Source organism: Lactuca serriola, chromosome 9 (assembly GCF_051521515.1).
Source record: "Lactuca serriola cultivar US96UC23 chromosome 9, Lser_US96UC23_V15, whole genome shotgun sequence".
NCBI lineage: Eukaryota > Viridiplantae > Streptophyta > Magnoliopsida > Asterales > Asteraceae > Lactuca > Lactuca serriola.
This window is the reverse complement of record NC_136416.1, coordinates 6,239,013-6,260,792: the sequence shown is the minus strand read 5'-3', so window position 1 is coordinate 6,260,792 and position 21,780 is coordinate 6,239,013. Positions and strand designations below refer to the sequence as shown.

The following is a 21,780-nucleotide window of genomic DNA, read 5'->3' as shown; positions in this document are numbered from 1 at the left end:
CGGGAAACAGCACATAGACACAGAGAATGATTTAGATCCATGTCTCAGTCTATACGATATATAGAATTGAGGAATATATGAACCCTTATCTCAAGGACACGCGTATATGATAAGATCAGAGTTGACATCGGCTTTGGAAAGCTATGATTGCAGATCAGGATCTGAAGTCATATGCAGAATAGTTATTAGACTTATCTAAGTGGGAGACTGTTGGATTAGTGTCTAAGTCCATAACTATTTTGGTATGTACTTGACCCGATGGTGCATGGTCCTTTTGGGTTGCCTTCACCAAAGCAACTTGATAGGATGAATAATGGAGAGAAAGGATTAAATATGATTTATTAATATATTATGAGAATGATATATTAAAGGACAAATCATATTGTTTAATTAATATTAGTCAAGAATTAATAAGAATTAAGTTTGTGACTAAAAGACATTAATTAAACTAAGGGACTAGAACTGTCAATTGTATGATAGTTGAATATTGAGCTAATGGATTCCATAATTAAATGGGTGGATGAATTCTATGGGGAAACCCATTAGAAATCGTCCAAGGCCTTTAAGGAAGGAGCCCATGGGTTGCTTAGGGCTTAAGCATCCAAATTAGGGTTTCCTTGTTAGATAACCCTAATAGCCTCACTATTTAAAGGACCCTTAAGCCCCAAAAATGTGGTGAACTAATTGGTTAGGGTTTCCACACGTTTTTTGGGCAGCCTCCTTCTCTTTTCCTCTTCATCCTCTTGCTCTTGGTGTTTGTGAACCATTAGAGGAGTGACATTTGTGACTCTAAGCTTTCTAAAGTCAATACAAGAAGGATTTGAGACTGTTATTGCTACATAACAATCAAGGTATGATCTAAACCCTTATTTATATGTTATATTGATTATCATATGCTAGAACCAGGGTTTATAGTCTTGGATGTATTGCATGTACAATAGAGAAACCTAGATCCAAGCATTAGGGTTTGTATGAGCACATAGGATGTTCTTATGGATAAAACCCATCACCCTTTGCTTCTGCCATATTGAAGTATATATATGACATAACGTTATATTGTATCTATTATTGAGCTCACTAAGCGTCACTGCTTACCAATCTTAGTGTTTAACAATTGCAGGTAATAAGCATCCAATATAGTCATATACTGATAGAAGATTTTGAATAGTTAAAACTATTATTTTTGTATTTGGTACTCATGTATGTAGAAAACTATAATATCCTGGGTAGCTATGTAATATATAACACTTTGTAATAGTCTAAATAGTTGGTTTGTATCTAGTCTTTTGTAATCAAATTATAAATGTAAAATATTATTTTCGAATATGCTTGTAGCATGTTTTGGAGTAACTTGGAGTAACAATGTCTTTAGTATGAAGTTTGGGTCTTTCACGGAGTTTTTCGGGTTCGGGACCCCATTGTCAGCCGACATTGGGTGGCGGATATAGAGAACACCCAGCGCATGAGTTCTTGCCCTGATGTGGCAAATGTGGGTTTTGCTTCATGCATGCTAAGAGACATACCCCGAGATTGGTGGGGATAGGTGAATAGTCAGGTGGGAGTAGCCGGTGTGGCTGAGATGACATGGGCCGAGTTTGTTCGCCGATTTGATTTGGAGTTTGCACCACCTATCAAGGTGCAACGGCCAGTGAGGGAGTTTGATGACCTACAGCAAACCACCGAGATTGTGGCGGAGATCACCGCCAAGTTTCGGGAACGAGCATTGTTGATACCACAGTATGCTACCGATGAGGACATAAGGAGGACGAGGTATCATTCCATGCTGAGGGATGATATATGGGAGTTTATGAGCTTCACAGGGTGAAAAACCCTAAATGAGATGGTGGACAAGGCCCGTGAACGGAAGATGGAGTTGGACTTCCGCACCAAGCAGTAGTCGGAGCAGGTTCAGGCGGATGGGGGTTAGGCAAAAAAGCCTAAGACCTCAGTTTCTTCTAGTAGGGGCCAGCAGGGTCGTGGCTGGTGTGCCAAGTGCGGTAAATCGCACGAAGGGGCTTATCGGATTGCGGGCTCGGGATGTTATGCATGTGGCCAGACGGGTCACTTGAGTAGGGATTGCCCCAAGAAGGGCTTGATTTGTTTTCACTGCAACCAGACCGGCCACAAACGGGCCAATTTTTCAAAGTTGCAGGGATGGGGTAGAACAGTGGCGGCGCTTGCGCCCATCACCATGAGGATTATAGATGGCCGCCCTGCTAAGGCGGATGCTTCAGCGGTGAAGAGTCGTGCATTTAAGTTGACTACCGAGGAGGCTCGGGCAGCGCCTGACATTGTGGCTGGTATGTATTCTATTCTCCTGCTCTATATTTATTTACATTGCTTATGTGTGTATGGTGCTTATGTATAGGGACCTTTTTGGTTAATGGTTTGTTGGCTCACGTTCTATTCGACTCGGGTGCTACCCGGTCATTTGTATATCTTGCGTTTAGCAAGAAGTTTCGGGATGAGCCGGGGACTTTGGGTTCTCTGCTTGAGGTTGAGATTGTGGATGACTGCACTGTGAGTGCTGAGAGGGTGTACCGGGACTATGTCCTGAATGTGATTGGAGAGAGGTTTCATGTTGATCTAGTTCCGATACCGTTGCGAGGGTTGAAGGTGATTGTCAGGATGGACTGGTTGGGGGCCAATGGGGCCACGATTGATTGCGAACACTAGTTGGTGAGGGTTCAAACCCAAAGTGGGGGAGAACTGGTTATTCATGGTGAGAGGGCATCGCAGGGGCCAACCCTCTGTTCAGCTGCGAGAGTTAGGAGATTTCAACAACAGGGTGGTATAGGATTTCTTGCATATATCTCGGATACGATGATTAAGACCACGATGGATGTGGGCAGTGTGTCGGTTGTTCAGGAGTTTCAGGATGTCTTTCTCGAGGATTTACCGGGCGTGCCTCTGGAGAGCCAAGTGGAGTTTCGTATTGATTTGGTGCCAAGTTCCAATCCGACACTGAAGGCACCGTACCGGCTATTTCCCCCCGAGATGTAGGAGCTATCTATGCAGCTCCAGGAGCTGTTAGACCGAGGGTTTATCTGCCCAAGCAGTTCCCCATGGGGAGCTCCGATTCTGTTCGCGAAGAAGAAGGATGGATCATACAGGATGTGCATTGATTACCGGGAGTTGAACAAACTAACAGTGAAGAACCGTTATCCATTACCGATGATTGATGGTTTGTTCGACCAGCTACAGGGTGTGTCTTGGTTTTTCAAGATAGATCTTCGGTCAGGATACCATCAGGATTCGGGATGAGGATATACCGAAGATATCTTTCAGGACTCAGTAGGGGCACTATGAGTTTGTGGTGATGCCATTCGGGCTCACCAATGCCCCAGAAACGTTCATGGATCTCATGAAAAAAGTGTGCAGACCGATGCTGGATCGGTCGGTTATCATTTTTATCAATGATATCCTAGTCTATTCTAAGACCAAGGAGCAGCATGAGCAACATATGAGAGAGGTATTGGAGACTTTCAGTGCGAAGAGGCTTTATGCAGAGTTCTCCAAGTGTCATTTCTGGCTGTGAGAGGTACAGTTTCTGGGGCACATCATCCATCAGGAGGGCATTTCGGTTGATCTAGCCAAGGTTGAGGCAGTGATGCGGTGGGAAGTACCGAAGAACGCATCCGAAATCCATAGCTTTTTGGTTTTAGTAGGCTATTATCGGAGATTCATCTATGATTTCTCCAAGATTGTTGTGTCTTTGACCCTCTTGACCAAGAAGAATGTGACATTTCGATGGAGCACGGATCAGTAGTTGGCTTTTGAGACCCTGAGACGGAGGCTATGTGAGGCTCCGATCCTTGTGCTACCCGAGGGGTTAGATGATTTGGTGGTGTACTCTGATGCGTCGATCTCAGGGTTAGGCGCGGTTCTGATGCAGAGGGGGCATGTGATATCCTACGCCTCAAGGCAATTGAAGCCTCGTGAGGTGAATTACCCCACCCATGACCTGGAATTGGGGGCAGTGGTGTTTAATTACCCTCAAGATTTTGAGGCACTATTTGTATTCTAACGCCCGGCTTTCAGGGCTAAGCATTTTTGTCAATGTAATAGTCTAGGTCAACTATTGTAACTCTTTTTGAAATAATAAAGATGAAATATTTGAGTATTATGTGAATTATGTGTGTTTATGTGTTTATTATTTAATTATAACGGTATAATTAATAAAGAATAAAAATAAGCGTCAAGCTTAAAGTGTGACATAAGCCCCATATCTTTATATAAAGTTGTATTGGTCGAAACAAGGATTCCGGGGATATAAGGAACGCCGAAATCCGAGTTATAACGAAGAAGTTATGACCCGTCGAAGTTTCGGGACAGAACCGACACGATACCGAGAAGCGTAAATAGTGAATTTACGACAGAGCGAGATTTAGCCTTAACGATCTAAACGAAAGTCGTAGAATATGTTAAACCAAGAACATCGATAAAAAGAACGCCAAAATCTAACTTCGTATGAAGAAGTTATGATTTTTCGAAGTTTCGGATTAGCAGTGTACAGCCCGGAATTCGAATGTTAGATCGAGTGATTTTTAGCCGACACGACCTAAACGAGAATCGAAGATCTCCTTAAGAGTAGCGTAACGAGAAAAAGATGGGCGAAAACGAATGTCGGATGAAGAAGTTATGAGGATTTAACGGACCAATCCTGTCCCGGTCTGTTAATAATATAAAATTTAAAATCGAGTCAAAATTAGCCGACGGAGTTTAAACGAAAGTTGTAGAGTACATTCCCACCTTCGCGTGGATATAAAGAACGTCGAAAACGGAGCTCGTATGCGAAAGTTATAATTTTTAGAAGTCGAGAATGCAATTTGCGAAATCTGATGCTAGAACGATGACGTGGCAAGATCCCAGTCGTCGCTTGCTGATCACGTCTCGCTTCGGATGAAGGACACGTCGCCTCTCGGACGCCCAGCGTTCTCCTTACGCGCCGCGTGCGAGGTCGGAACTCCTCGCGTACTTCAGCCTCCTGCGGTCCAGCTTGAGCCACATCGCGCCCTTCGGAGACTGCCACCTGCTGATCTTATCCGAGCCATTACGCCCAACATAGGTCCGAGGTACGCCCAACGTACCGAGGCCTCGCAGGCTATAAAAAGGCAGCGAAGGCAACTTCATTTTTCACCCATTTTTTGCTTCTCTCTCTAGTTTCTTTCTCTCTCTACAACCCCAAACCTATGTTGGAAGGCTATAAAAAGGCAGCGAGGGCTATAAAAAGTATTTTATATAAATTACGTGCTATGTGTGCATATTATCTAAATACTTGCAATCTATGTTGGATGAACGTTTTATACATGTTTTTAATGATTTAAACTGTATATGTATTTTATATCTACAAAATGTGTTGGGTAAAACATGGGTAGATGTAATAGTTGCTGTGTGACAAAATAAAATAATGAGAGGCCTCGTTATAGATGTTATTGATGATCCAGTCATCTAGCGTAGTATAGATGACGACCACGGACTATTCTAGACAGTCTAGTGGAACACTAGCAGGCTCGCAACCTGTAGGTGTTTATTCGAACTGTGTGTTTATTTGAACTGTGTGCTCACCAGATGTACTCCATCCCCCACATGGTTGCCTTAAGGACATTTATTGCTGAGGAATCCCCTTAGTAGTAGTGTCCATCCCGATGATAGTCCTTAGACTAGGTCCCTTGTGTTAGATGTCTTAGGGACGTAAAGTGAGGATAACGGGAATGGGTAATCGGGTTTGTTTGGTTTGATAAAGTTAATAAACTTATTTATTGTGGGTTGAAAACCCTATGTTCTCACCAGGCTCCCAAGCTTGACCCACTCAGTTTTATGTATTACAGGTAGTGGCGCTTGAGCATAGATATGATGTTTGGACGAGGGATTACGGATATAGGCCTGTAGATATGAAATAATGTAGTAAGGCTTATATTGTACTGTTTATGCTTTTGATCTGTACGAACATGACATCCCAAGTCTTTTAATGAAATACATTTCCATGGAAATGCTTTTGATAAATCTTTATCATATTTTGTTTTGGGACAAATTCCGCAACACTTTTATTTAAAATGTTACTCTGATTTTTAAACAAAGCATAAACAAACCGGCCTTTTCTGGCCGTGATTTCGGGGATGTCACATGTATGGATTACGGTGCACTATTTATACTGATCACAAGAGTTTGAGGTATTTGATGGATCATCAGAACCTCAACATGCGGCAGAGGAGGTGGTTGGACGTGCTGAAGGACTACGATTATGAGATTTTGTATCACCCAGGAAAGGCCAACGTGGTGGCCGATGCTTTGAGCCACAAGGCGGCCGGTTCCTCGATCGGGAATGTATGTTTGAGGATGACGATGATCTCCCCGTTGTTGGATATAATCAAGGAAGCTCAGACCGAGGGTGTAAAGAAATAGAATTGGAAGATACAGCGGATTCGGGGTCAGTATCCCTTGTTTGTTAAGGATAGTTGTGGTCTCTTGACGTAGTGTGGTCGGGTGTAGGTACTAGTGACTGGAGGAGTGAGACAGAAGATATTGGAGGAGGCACACAAGTCCAAGTTCTCTATACATCCGGGAGCTACAAAAATGTATTGAGATCTGAGATTGAGCTACTGATGGCTATGAATGAAGCAGGAGATCGCTTGGTTCGTGGAGCGGTGCTTGACCTGTAGAAAGGTCAAGGTTGAGCATCAGCTGCCTCATGGAAAGGTTCAGCTGCTACCCATTCCCATGTGGAAGTAGGAGGAGATCACTATGGACTTCATCACAAAGTTACCGAAGACAGCGAGGGGTGTGGACGCCATATGGGTGATTGTGGACAGACTGACGAAGAGTGCCCACTTTATTCCGATCTCTGAGAGTATATCCACCGAGAAGTTGGCGGATATTTATGTATGAGAGGTGGTGGCAGACACGGGGTTCCATTGTCGGTAGTCTCTGACAGAGATGTTCGATTTACATCTATATTCTGGAAGAAGTTCCACGAGGAACTGGGCACTCAGTTGCATTTTAGCACGGCGTACCACCCCCAAATAGATGGCCAGAGTGAGAGGATGATCCAGACACTTGAGGATATGCTTCGGGCATACGTGTTGGAGTTTGGAGGGAGTTGGGATACATACCTTCCGTTAGCAGAGTTTTCATACAACAACAGTTACCATGCCAGTATTGACCGATCCCCCTTTGAGATATTGTATGGTAGCAGATGTAGGACCCCGATTTGTTGGGGTGAGGTTGGACACCGGGTCATGAGGAGCACTGACGTAATGCTCAAGACTACCAAGCTGATTCAGCAGGTGCGCGACCGGATGCGATTCGCACTAAGCCATCAGAAAAGCTATGCTGACCGGCGGCGATCAGATCTCGAGTTCCAAGTGGGGGACTTGTGTTACTAAAGGTATCGTCATGGAAGGGAGTCATCATATTTCAAAAGAGGGGCAAGCTAGGGCCCCGATATATTAGACCGTTCAGGATTACGACACGGGTGGGCAAGGTGGCCTATCGCTTGGAAGTGTATCACTGACGAGGCTGCATTCATATCTTTGGAAGTGTATCACTGACGAGGTTGTGGTCATATCTTTGGATGACATTCAGGTGGACGAGAGCTCGAACTACATTGAAAGGCCTATTGAGATTCTAGATAAGAAGAGCAAGGTTCTTCGGAACAAGGGGGTGAAGCTAGTGAAGGTGCAATGGCAGCACCGAAGGGGCTCCAAATGGACATGGGAGCCGTAGAATGAGATGCGAGATCACTACCCGAACTTATTTGGGTGAGCAGACTTCAAGGACGAAGTCTAGTTCAAGTGGGTGAGATTTGTAACACTTGTTCCAGGTATTATTTTGTTGGATAAGGTGTCTAAGTCCATAACTTATTTGGTATATACTTGACCCGACCCGGCATGGTCCATTTGGGTTGCACTTCACCCGAACTATTTATGGATAATTTTATGAGAGTTATACACATATGTTTATTAATATATTATAAGTTATAATATATTAATATGAAGTCATGTTATTTAATTAGTCTTAGTCTTAAATTAATTATGAATTAATTTAGAGATTAAAAGGAAGACTAATTAGATTATGGGCTATTGGTTTTATATGGTGTGGGCTAACACTCATTTGTTAATGGGCTAGGCTTGGATGGAAGTCCATGGATGATCCATGGAGCTTTTAACCCATGGGTCCTTGGAAAAGGAAAGGTCATGGGTTATTAGGGTTTCACCCTAACCATGTACACTATATAAGCATGCTTATGTTGCATGAAATAGCCACTAGTGTGTGTGCTTGTGTGTGGCCGAAAATATAAGTGTGTGTACACTCTCTCAAAGTTTCCAAGTGTTTGTGGTGATTTGTGATTCCATTTGAGGCATTCACATTATTGGTGCTTGGCTCTCAAACTCCAAAGAATCAATCTCATCAAAAAGGTATGTAATCTCATCTAACTCTTTTATGTTTAAATGTTCCCCATGCCATGTTAGATAGGTTATGAACCTTGGAAAATTATTATTTTGCATGTATTTAGACAAACATAGATCCAAGGTTTATTAGGGTTGCATGCACACTTAGGAAGTGTTAGATTGCTCAAAACCCAATAGTGGTATCAGAGCCTAGGCTTGCTTGTTTGATACTTGATGCAAAATAGTGAAAAAAAAGTTAAAATTGTTGCTGTCTGGCTGATGAACTCGCCGAGTCCATGGGGGGACTCGCCGAGTTCAAGGCAAAATGCATCCTACTCAGCGAGTAGGTTCATGCACTCGGCGAGTAGAAACATTACCCTAAACTGTTTTGGTGTTTTAAAACTTGTTTTAGTTGGTGTAATGGTTGTTCTAACCCATTTACAATAGCATATATCAAAATTCCATGATTTTTTATGTGTTCATATAATTCTTGAAATTTTGATGATCATGTTCATGTTCTTATGAATTTAGAAGATGATAGGAATTATTTGCTGAATTGTTTAGAATTAATTCTTGATCATTTATGTGTTTTAATGGAGTCCATAATTTGTCCTCAAGTTATGGATATCCAAAGGTCACTTTTCTTTAACACACACATTTAAACACATAAGTTACATGAAAATGAAGAGTCTTCATTTTTATGAACCTTTAATTCATAAGTTATGAAATGAAAAGTTTTGGATAGTTACAAAACTTGCCCTCAAGTTTTGGAATTTGTAAAGTTTCACACACTTTAATAAACTTTAATTCCAACCCTTAGAGTTTTAATAGTTAAAATTCAACCCTTATACTATTTATAACATTAATGGTTAGTTATTATATATATGTATAAGAATAAGTCGTTCTACCGTTAGTAAGCCTCATTCACGAAGCCGGTCTATAAGGTGGGTATAAGGTTGTTGCCTATAAAATGGCAACTTAATGGGTGTCCACTCTCACCCACCGCTTGCTTGACTGGTGGAGGGTCGTTAGCCGAACGGGTAGGACAATGACTTTAAATCCTCATTAAAAGTATAATGATTATTATAAAGTAACTAAACCTTTTTAATTCCCAATCTTAGTTATTTTAGGAAAAATGTGAACATGGTGCTAGTCCATGGAATTCACACTTTGTACCTTACCAAGTCATTGGTGGAGCGTGTGTGGTTAACCGGCACACTAACTTGGACTAGTAAGGATCACGAAGGGTGACTTAATGTTTGTCATAGATCAATGGAGCGTGTGTGGTTAACCGGCACATTGATTAGGTGATAATATTAAGGGTACCAAGTGAATTAGCATGGTTATTCACACCTTGTTTTGTGATCCTCAGCATCCCAGTCACAAAACTTGAAGGGCACAATCGATATTGAGACATGCCATTGAAAAGTTCAATGAATCTCAAAAGAATCTAGGAATTTCAAATCCAATTAAAACCTAATAATTCATTTTGTTTTTCATGGTGGAAATTGGTGAATCGTCATTCACCTACCTTTCAAATATATTATTACTTAGATTACGGCATCCCTCTTCTAAGTATAATATATTGTGATTGGGTCCTAGCCTTAATATTACATTTGGGTGTCTTATTAAGGATTCTATATATCTAATCTAAACTTGCTTTCTTCTTTCAGATGTCTTCCAACACTAATGCTTCAGGCTCTAACCCAACTGGTTCTTTCTCTCTCATGAATCTTTGTGGGAGGGTCATCTTTGATGGTTCCAACTTCATGGATTGGATTAGGAACATCAGGATGGTTACTCGTTATGAGGACAAGGAATATGTCCTCGATAAGGAGTTAAAAGAGCTTGATGAGTCTACTGCTACTCCTGAGGAGATCGTTGAATTCAGGACACATGAGAGAGATGCTACTAAGGTGGCATGTATCATGATGGCCACGATGACAGCCGAGCTCCAAAAGTCATATGAAGATTTCTACCCTTTTGAGATGCACCAAGACCTGATGGAAAGGTACCATCAGAGTGCTCGTCAGGAGCGATATGAAATAATCTCCTCCATAATAACTACCCGCATTAAGGACGGTGATTCCGTCACGGCTCACATGCAAAAGATGCAAAGGTATGTGGACCGTTTGCTAAAGCTGAATGTGAACATCCCTGAGGAGTTGGCAATTGACATCATTTTGCACTCCTTACCTTCTTGTTATGACAAATTTCGTATGACATATCATATGAACAAGGAGGAAGTTACCCTCAGCAAGCTTCAAGGACTCTTGAAGACCGCTGAAACCGGTCTTAAGGGCAAGGCGGTTGTCACCTCTACTACTCCTACTCCAACATCTACCCCTGTTTTGGCTATCGGGCAAGGCAAAGGGAAAAAGAGGAAGCACCCTTCGAAGGGTACCAAGGGAAAGTCTCTTGAAGGCTCCTCATCGAAGACCAAGAGCGGTTCTGTCACTCCTTCTGCCATTCCCAAGGATGCTGAATGCTTCTATTGCCATGAAAAGGCACACTGGAAGCGAAACTGCCCTAAGTACTTGCAGTATCTAAAGGATGGGAAAGTGAAACCCACCCATGCAGGTATTTACACTATATTGTCTAATTACTCAACATATTCTAACTCTTGGGTGCTTGATACAGGATGTGGTATCCACATATGTTCTGATTTGCAGGGCCTAAGAAGAAGTGAGGATGTGGAGCACAGGAAGATAAACTTGATCATGGGGAATAGGAAGGCTTCACCTGTTTCCAAGATTGGAGTTTATACTTTGTTTCTTAATAATGGGTTGAAATTAGATTTGAATAAATGTGTGTACTCGTCTGAAATGGCGAGGAATATTATTTCTTTTCATGCTTTGTACAAACAAGGTTTTACCTTTTCGTTTGATAATGAATGTGGTGGTATTAATGCTTTCTTTAAAAATGTGTTTTATTTTAAAGCGTTACCTTGTGATGGTGTGTATGAAACTGTGTCGATTGTAGACAACGTAGGAAATAATGTGTTGTATATTGATTCTTCTACTAGCCTAGATAAAGCATCATTGTGGCATTGTCGTCTTGGACATGTAAACAAGAAACGCATAGGCCAACTCCAAAAGAGTGGAGTCTTGGAGTCATTCGACCTTAAATCGGCTGATAGTTGTGAATCTTGTCTACTTGGAAAGATGACAAAATCACCCTTCACTGGAACTTGTGAAAGGGGTGAGGGTTTGTTGGACCTGATACATACTGATGTATGTGGGCCATTCAAAACCGCCACAAGGGATGCTAATCGGTATTATGTGACTTTTATTGATGATTTTAGTAGATATGGGTATGTCTACTTAATCAAACATAAGTCAGAAACCTTTGAAAGGTTTAAGGAATTCAAACAGGAAGTAGAAAATCAATTGGGCAGGAACATTAAGATGCTTCGATCCGATCGAGGTGGTGAGTATCTTAGTACCGAGTTCCTTGATTATCTTATGGAGTGTGGGATTGTCTCACAATTGACTCCTCCCAGGACACCACAGCTGAATGGTGTAGCTGAGAGGCGTAATCGAACCTTGTTGGACATGGTTCGCTCTATGATGAGTCGAGTTTCGCTACCAATCTCTTTTTGGGGGTATGCCTTAGAGACTGCCGCCCATATCCTTAATCTAGTCCCTACAAAGAAGGTTACCAAAACACCTCATGAGATGTGGACTGGGAAGGTTCCCAATTTAGACCACATCAAGATTTGGGGTTGTGAGGCTTTCGTGAGGCGTGAGACTCATGATAAGCTCGAACCCCGAAGTGAAAGGTGTATTTTCATCGGCTACCCACATAAATCCTTCGGTTACCTCTTCTACAGACCCAGTGAGAATGTGGTATTTGTAGCGAGAAGAGGGGTCTTTCGTGAGAGAGAATTTATAAGCCAAGGAGACAGTGGGAGGCAAATTGATCTTGAAGAAATTCAAGAAGCAATTGGTGAAGGAACCTCAGACACTAGCTATCAACCCAAGGAGGAAACTCCTGTTGAGCAAGCTGACATATCTGTACCTCCGAGGCGTTCCACACGGGTTAGGAACACACCTTCGTTTTATTATGGATTTCATATTACTACGGAAGGTGATACGTTTATCAGCGATAGTACACTGGTAAATTTGGATGAACCTAACAGTGTTAAGGAAGCCATGGCAGGCCCGGAGTCTGCTAAATGGAAGGAGGCTATGGACAGCGAGATACAGTCCATGTATGACAATCAAGTTTGGAACTTGGTTGACAATGTACCAGGCCGTAAAACAGTCGGGTGCAAATGGATCTTCAAGAAGAATACCGACATGGAAGGAAAAGTGCATACTTATAAGGCTCGACTGGTTGCGAAGGGTTTTACTCAGACTCAGGGTATTGATTATGATGAAACCTTCTCGCCGGTAGCAAAGATTAAGTCCATTAGGGTTATGCTAGCCATTGCAGCATTTCATGATTATGAAATATGGCAAATGGATGTCAAAACCGCTTTCCTTAATGGAAAGTTGGCTGAGGATGTGTACATGAATCAGCCAGAGGGTTTTGTCAGTACAAAGTACCCTAATAGAGTATGCAAGCTTGAGAAATCCATTTATGGACTAAAACAAGCATCTCGTAGCTGGAATCTTTGTTTTGATGAGAAGGTCAAAGAGTTTGGCTTCTCGAGAAGTGAAGATGAGTCTTGCGTGTATGTCAGAGCTAGTGGGAGTATAGTTAGCTTCTTGGTACTGTATGTGGATGACATACTACTTATAGGAAATGACATCCCAACCTTGCAGGAGGTTAAGTCCTGGCTTGGGAAGTGCTTTGCTATGAAGGACCTAGGGGAGGCTGCCTATATCCTAGGGATAAGGATATTAAGAGAAAGGAGTAAGAGACTAATTGGACTTAGTCAGAGTACCTACTTGGATAAGGTGTTGAAAAGGTTCAACATGCAGAATTCCAAGAAAGGAGATTTACCGATCCAAAGCAATGCCAAACTAAGTAAGACTCAGAGTCCGAGTACAGAGGTAGAGATAGCTGAGATGAGCCAATTACCGTATGCTTCCGCTGTTGGCTCGATCATGTATGCTATGACTTGTACCCGCCCTGATGTGGCCTTTGCTTTGAGCATGGTCAGCAGGTATCAGGGGAACCCTGGCAAGGCTCATTGGACCGCGGTAAAGAACATTCTCAAGTACCTGCGGAGGACTAAGGATTGGATCCTTACCCTTGGTGGGAGTGATGACTTGAGAGTATTAGGGTATAGTGATGCTAGTTTTCAGACTGATAAGGATAACTTCCGCTCTCAGTCGGGCTGGGTCTTTACCTTAAATGGAGGGGCAATTTCTTGGAAGAGTTCCAAGCAGGAGACGGTGGCTGATTCGACTTGTGAATCAGAGTATATAGCAGCGAGTGAAGCAACAAAGGAGGCGATATGGCTAAAGAACTTCATCGAAGACCTTGGAGTTATACCAGCTATTAAAGAACCTATGGAGATTTTTTGTGACAGCAATAGTGCGGTTGCCTTAGCCAAGGAACCAAGAGATCATGGCAGATCCCGACACATTGACAGAAAATATCACTTCGTAAGACACAAGATTGAAGAAGGACTCCTCGTGGAAAAGAGTGTATCGTCAGATGAGAATCCTGCAGATCCCCTTACGAAGGGACTGACGAGGGTTAAGCATTTTCAGCATGCGAGGCGCATCGGGCTAAGGGACGATATTAGTTTTACAGATTAGATAATTTTCCTGAAACTTGTAAAATGTAATCGACATTTGATGATGAATAAAATTTGTGATTTATTTATGAGTAAAGTGTTACTATCATTGTCAATTATTTACTACTGTTTCAGTTTTGCATGTTTTGACTTCCAGAATAATTAATTTATTCAAACTTCCACAATCGGTCATACGTCAGAAGTAGGTATGAATCAAGATTGTCATGAATTGGGTTTGTAGATGGCTAAAGGTGTTTAGACATGGCAATGGTTGCTGCAACGTTCATGAGTACTCATAAGTTATGAGTATTGGTATAAACCCACGCTCACTTGTATCACTTCATGGAATTTATCTCGAGTGATCGTGAGACGATAATATCATATAAGTCTTCAAACCTAGAAATATGAGTTGTTACCTATGAGTTGGTTGTGCATATTTGCACGTAAACGCATTAGTAACTTGATGTTATAAAACGTGCCTTTGTGTACAATTTAACAAGTAGTAGAACAAGCATATGAGTCGAAGTTTATTTGTTCCTTCTAGAAATAGAAGCGATATCTAGGCCCCTCGATGATTTTGTGTTGACCCATGTACCGGGCCCGGTCAGAACTAAACTGATGTGTTCAGTAAAGTTCTTTGTCAAACAAATCGGAAATCGAGAAACAACTGCCAGACAATAAGCAAGACATAGTTCCATGTGTTTGTCCGGCTGATATCATGAGAACAGAGGATTATATGATCACTTGTCTTAAAATGGCGCTTCATAGTTCAACAGAGTTTTCGAGAGCTACGATTGCTGGTTGGTTCCTGAAGTTATATAGGCAAATACAGTTATTAGACTTATCCAAGTGGGAGTCTGTTGGATAAGGTGTCTAAGTCCATAACTTATTTGGTATATACTTGACCCGACCCGGCATGGTCCATTTGGGTTGCACTTCACCCGAACTATTTATGGATAATTTTATGAGAGTTATACACATATGTTTATTAATATATTATAAGTTATAATATATTAATATGAAGTCATGTTATTTAATTAGTCTTAGTCTTAAATTAATTATGAATTAATTTAGAGATTAAAAGGAAGACTAATTAGATTATGGGCTATTGGTTTTATATGGTGTGGGCTAACACTCATTTGTTAATGGGCTAGGCTTGGATGGAAGTCCATGGATGATCCATGGAGCTTTTAACCCATGGGTCCTTGGAAAAGGAAAGGTCATGGGTTATTAGGGTTTCACCCTAACCATGTACACTATATAAGCATGCTTATGTTGCATGAAATAGCCACTAGTGTGTGTGCTTGTGTGTGGCCGAAAATATAAGTGTGTGTACACTCTCTCAAAGTTTCCAAGTGTTTGTGGTGATTTGTGATTCCATTTGAGGCATTCACATTATTGGTGCTTGGCTCTCAAACTCCAAAGAATCAATCTCGTCAAAAAGGTATGTAATCTCATCTAACTCTTTTATGTTTAAATGTTCCCCATGCCATGTTAGATAGGTTATGAACCTTGGAAAATTATTATTTTGCATGTATTTAGACAAACATAGATCCAAGGTTTATTAGGGTTGCATGCACACTTAGGAAGTGTTAGATTGTTCAAAACCCAACATATTTAATTTATATATATATATATATATATATATATATATATATATATATTAAGGTTTTGTACATGGACTCGACGAGTTGGGGAGCTCCAACTCGTCGAGTAGAGGTTATTATGAGGACGTGGGAATCTGGGCCTACTCGACGATTCAGAGGGCCCGACTCGACAAGTAGGAACTGTAAATAGAAACCCTAATTTTCAGGGTTTCGTACCCTATTTAAAGAACTTATGGCTCATTTTCAGCCTTTTCCATCGTCCTTACAGCCAGAGAAACCCTAGTTTGAGCCTTGCACCTTCTAGAGAGAGAAAGAGAGCCTTTGAGAGTGATTTTTTGGTGTGATTGTGAAGATTTTAGAGCTTGAAGAAGAAGTAGTAGATCCGATTTCTACTCTGTATTGGCGACTATATTGAGGTATAAAGTCACTACCTTGACCTTTGGTTGCTTAGACTTCCTTTCTTGAAGTATATGGTAACTTTTGGTGCCAAAAGGGTGTCCTGCTCGGATTTGGACTTATCACAAGGATATGATTCTAGATCTGGACATCTCTAGGTCTTAGATGACATAAAGTTGCTCATTTCATCCAACTTGGGCCCTTTCCATGCACAAAAACCTTGTAGGAAGCTTAGTTTTTGTGTTTTAGCCTTGTGAGACCTTGCATGCTCTTAAAGTTTGCAACTTTACGTGGTAACTACACTAGGAGAAGTTGGATTTGAAGTTTGGGACCTTGGATCCCACTGGAAAGGACTGAACACAAAAAGGATTGAAGGAACTCGTCGAGTCCCTTAGCTGACTCGACGAGTCAGGTAAGGTTTACCCATTTTAGAGATCCGGGGTGATTTCAGTGATGGATTAGAGTTTTCGGTCTGCATGGATTTTCGGTCTTCTGTACATTATGGTAATGCAAGATTGTGACAAGTCAATTATATGATGACTATAGGCTGTTGAGTTGGAGCAGCACGTGGTATTTATCTTATCTTAGCTTGTTAGTTCAACTCACGAGAGGTGAGTCTCCTCACCATACCAATGGGTCTAAGGCACCAAGGCCGACCCATTTTGTGTTATGTGGTACACTTATTGTTGTAGAGATATGTGGTGTGATAGTTAGTTATGCTAGCTATGTATGTGATATTTGCAGGGAAGACCATGGGGGGAGCCCATGGCACTTGGATGTAAGACCATGTGGGGGAGCCCATGACTTTTCAAGTAAAGACAATGGGAGGAACCCATGACACTTGGATGTAAGACCATGTGGGGGAGACCATGGCTTTCCAGCTAAAGACAATTGTATTCGGGCTTTAATGGTTTGTGGAAAGTATTTTGGGTAATTAAAAATGAAAAAAATTCTTTTGAAAAGTTGGGTCGTTACATTTGATCTACACGATGGAGAAAACTTGTGCATATATTCATATAAATTGTGACACATAATAGCATCAGCAAAATAAGGGCATTTATAACTTTCAGTTAGCTTAAATTAGAAACTATTAATCATCTAAAAAGCATTAGGTAATATCCCAAAATTTTGACCGATTTTTTTTAAAGGTCATAGAGATGGTTTGGTCATCTTTAAGACCAACATTATCATTTTAATGTCAATGGTATGAAAGGATAGCCATTATGTAATTGAAAGGATAGCTAAAAGATAATATAAAATGAATTCTTATCAACTTATTTAATCACCATTTAGTTTTGTAAATATTCTTTACCAAATTGTTTGATTAATGATTAGTCAAATATACGTAAACTAACATGTAGGAAATTGAAACATGAATACGAAAAATGTTTGCTAATCTTGGTTCCATTTTCACATTTTCAAACCAGTCGTAAAAAACACATTTAATAGCAATATACTTTGACACAAAATTACTTTGCATAGTTTCTATCATCATTTTATAGACATAAAAAATAAAGGATATGAACCCACATTTCAATTCCAAATAGTAATATTTTAAGACTTCAGTTATCTAAACCATTCTAAAATTTGAGGTTTTAAATAAAACTTCTGAAACAATATTTTGCGCAGTTAATCAACATTTTGATATATCAGATAATGAATACAAAATTAAATATTCGTGGTTAAATATATAATAGTATAAATACAAATCTTACATTATTAACATAATTTATGAATATTAACATTTTAAACCCTATGAAACCATGTATTCTACAATTGATAACTTTTATAATCAATCGAACAACTATATACCCATATTGTAAAATAAAAAAATTACTTAATGATCAAATAATATGTAAAACAAAAAAACAAAATTAAAAAAATACATTAAATATAAATCTATTATATTGACAATCATAAAAAAGGTTATACATAAACAAATTCCAAGAGGTGATAAACTATAATTCACTTACGTTAAAAGAGCACCTTTGACTTAAAAAGTTTCAAAGTCAGATTTCTTCAACCTGCATATTTGATAAAGAATTGTACGATTTTCAATATTTGAAATGTTCCATCTTGATATATTTTCATATATCTATGTTGGAAAAAAAACACTACCTGGATGAGTATAAATATGTTCAATATTGACATTGAAATTAATTTACAGTCAAAAGTCATATAGGGAAATTTTAGAATACGGTGTACATACAAAACATTCGTATACATATACCATACAATGTACTTAGACTTCACATAAAGTTTTTGTGACTGCTGTGTTTTTGTAAATATCAAAGCACTTTATTTTTGCATTTCCGTAAAAGGGCATTGTTAATGCACCTTATTTATTTATTTTGCCTAAAATTGAAATTTATTTCATCTTTTCTATCTCATACAACACTGGAAGTTCAATGCTAAAATAGACTGAAAAAATTAAATACATTGCTATTTTAGTGTCTGTATGTGAAATAGATTGAACAAAATTAAAGTACATTTTTTTCATGCACATAAACTAAAATAAAATAGAAGATTTTAGCCTTAAACAGTGGAATCCCTACAATTATGTACATGTTAAAGTCTAACGTAATGATATTTTTAAATTATTGTTCATTCCATTGTATAGTATATCATCTTTTAATAGTCTAACAAAATTAGACTTTTAGCATCAGATATAAAAGAAAAAAACTTTTACAATAGTTTGATATTTGAAAAAAATTATGAACAGTCTAACCTTGAAGGTTTAACGTATTACATATTCTTTTGCAAAAGAATGATCAATAGAGCTGCAAGAGATATAGTCAAAGTAAGTAAGTAGTTGTACATGTTACATTAGCAAAGGTCGGGGCTCATTGAACCAAGCATTCTCTCTGCTTTGTTAATGTAACCAAAGTAAAAAGTTAACCAACACGTGATCTGTCAATGTGCATACCAAGGATATATATAGTTTAAAAAATAAAAAAATAGTAAACTATATGCAATTTTATTCTCACCTTTAAACCAGATATCTAAATATCTAAATGAGGTACTCCACAAAGCCGTTTTGTGTGTGCCAACTGCCAAGCATGAGATTATATGTGCAATAGAGTAAGTAACATTTAGAAAAATGGTTTTGTTCTTACCATAACAAAACTATCTCCATGAAATTCCTCTTCCAACTGTCCAAAATAATATCTTTTATCAAATAGAAACAGATGCAAAAGAGCACATACAACTGGATTGATAGGAAGCAGGGCCGACCCAAGGCATGTTATGAACAGCGCCCACCGAAATCCAGGGCCCAAAATTTTACTGATTTTATCTTAGCTCGTCTGCAGTTTTATGCCCAAATGCGCAAATTGGTTAAGCAAAAACAATACACAGATTACAGACGCAATCGACTAAGCGGGAAGCGAAATCAGATTTTTTCTGGGGAGAAGAGATGGACGCTTTGGTTCCTTCATCCTCGACATTTGGAATCAGAAATCCATGCTGCACCAATTATTGTTATTGCGGGTCATTAAGACAAAAACGGTATTCTTTGATCTTATGATCTTTTTCTTATTAGTTGATTGCTTAAATACTTGAATCCGGAGAAGTCATTCACTCGATTTCTGGTTTTTTCTTCTTAGTTCTTTCGTCATAAATCACAAGAAAATACTCAATACTAATAACCCAAATGAAATACATCAGCAACAATCTTCTTTCGCTCAATTGCTTCCTATTTCAGTGCATCACAAGTAAATTGAAAGGGGAACAGATGTTTGAAAGTCATAATCTGAGCATACGGAAGAAAACCAAAAGGTAAATAAACTTTTTTTATTCCAGGTTTCTATTCTTGAGTTCTGCTTACTATTTAGACTTTAGAAGTAAATCATTTTTTTTCTTTCTTTTTATTCTTATTTTCTTGAATCCAGACAGTAGCATTGAAACAAGTCAAACAACAATATATTGATTTGACTGTCAATCGGGCTTTCTAATATCTTGGTTGTCTTGATTCTTGAAGTGTTGAAAATCAGAAGCCAGAAGGTATTATACATTTACATTTGTGATATTGTTTATATTAAATAAGTTTTTTCCATTGTTTAATGTTTTATGACTTTGATTTTCTCGAATTCAGACACATGGTAACAAATGCCTTCGTTTTCATTTTGTATTGAAGGGTCCAAAACTAGGAAGTGATGTTCTGATTTTTGCTTTTATCAGAAGTTTTACATATCTGATACATTTCTGTTTTTTATCATATTTTTTTCAGATAATTTAATATATCTTGCTGATTTAATTTCTGATTTTTTTACAGTTTATTTCAATGCATATTAAATGGATGACTGTTTGCTTGTTTGCAAGTAGAAAGATGGTTGTTTTCAAGTAGAAACAAAATTTATTTCAATAAATACCAGAAGGGTGATTGTTTTCAAGTTGAAGCAATTTTGTTTTTTGTATTAATTTGAATGGAAACTTAATTTTGTGTATTTTGCAGGAGAAAATGAAAAGTTAGTTTTGCTTAATTTTTTTAGACTTTTAAGTTTTAAGGCCTATTTTTTGTTAAATTGTACAGGGCCTCCGAAATCTCGGAGCCAGCCCTGATAGGAAGGCACTGGTCCAAATCCATAATTCTACGGTGGGAATAACTTCATTTATGAATTTTACATAGCTAATATTCACACTGTGAATACTGGAAAATGAGTTATATTCACTTCAGATTCATAGTGTGAATAAAAGTAAATTAGATTTAGATTGTGAATTTTGAAAACTAAATTATAGAAAGTTTATATTCACAATGTGAATAAATTCACTTGTGAATATTACAAAACTAATTTATGAGTAATCAAAACTTTAAAAATTTTAAAATTACAAGGAAATATACTTCAATTCATATATAAGTCTCACTAAATTAATTTGTGGATAATTAAAGAGTTTTAATAGTAAGTCAGATTCACATTGTGAATGTTAAAAAACTAAATTATTTACACTTCAAATTCACATGGTGAATCTAACCAGACCAATGTGAAAAAAAATTATATTGATTTCGATGTCTATTTATAAAGGATAAAAAAAATAAGAATTTTTGTATATATAGTTTTTTTTTGATAAATAATAAACCTAAGTATTGGAAAAAAAAACAATAAAAAGGGATTTTTTTTTTTGAAAAAAGAATTATTTTTATATATTAATATGGATCTTTATGTAAATAGGATAAAAAAATTGTGAATTTTGGTATATATTGGTTTTTTATAATAAAAACATGACCTAAAAAAATTAAACGAAAAAATTGTTCTAATCTCTTTCATATTTTTTAGATATTAAAAATTTATATTTATTAAAAAAAATATGTGCTATAAATAAATATCACTATATGAAAACAATCATATACTTATCATCTAACAGTCTCAAACTTAGAGCAATGTGTATTGTAATTACAAAAAAATGTTTATATTTATGTTTTATTGGTTTATTTCACTTGTTTTTGTGTAATTTCTTCCGACTGTAGGTGTTTTACCCCTTTTTCGTGGACAATTTATATCTATGATGGTATCCCAAACTCACAAATCACATTTCATTTGAGATCAAAAGATGATGATCTTTGATATCATAACATCACTTATTGTCTCGGGTACCAGTTTAGTTTCTGTGTAAATTTATCCAAAAATACTCTTTTCTATGGAACGAAAAAGGGACATTTTAATGCCTATGATGAGAAAGTACGGGAATATTTACAACC

General features: G+C 38.5%; 1 protein-coding gene and 1 long non-coding RNA gene across 4 annotated transcripts; both read left to right on the top strand.

Moving 5' to 3' along the window:
- The first annotated feature begins 2,191 nt into the window (after window positions 1–2,191).
- LOC145075294 (uncharacterized) lies at window positions 2,192–2,676 on the top strand. The gene is made up of 2 exons (XM_079021588.1): window positions 2,192–2,300; window positions 2,369–2,676. Exons 1-2 carry the CDS (start codon window positions 2,192–2,194, stop codon window positions 2,674–2,676), a joined length of 417 nt encoding a protein of 138 aa, XP_078877714.1.
- Window positions 2,677–19,138: 16,462 nt separating this feature from the next.
- LOC145073927 (uncharacterized) lies at window positions 19,139–20,680 on the top strand. Of its 3 annotated transcripts, XR_013691604.1 has the most exons (4): window positions 19,193–19,592; window positions 19,691–19,862; window positions 19,976–20,087; window positions 20,359–20,680. It is a non-coding gene; the product is annotated as an uncharacterized LOC145073927 (long non-coding RNA). The 3 variants fall into 3 exon arrangements; XR_013691601.1 differs by having other exon boundaries at window positions 19,196–19,862; XR_013691603.1 differs by lacking the exon at window positions 20,359–20,680 and having other exon boundaries at window positions 19,139–19,862; window positions 19,976–20,139.
- Window positions 20,681–21,780: the final 1,100 nt, after the last annotated feature.

Coding starts and splice junctions, on each gene's coding strand:
- LOC145075294 (XM_079021588.1), top strand. CDS start 2,192: ATGAGGATTATAGATGGCCGCCCTGCTAAGGCGGATGCTTCAGCGGTG. Junction 2,301..2,368: donor AGCGCCTGACATTGTGGCTG/GTATGTATTCTA, acceptor GCTTATGTATAG/GGACCTTTTTGGTTAATGGT.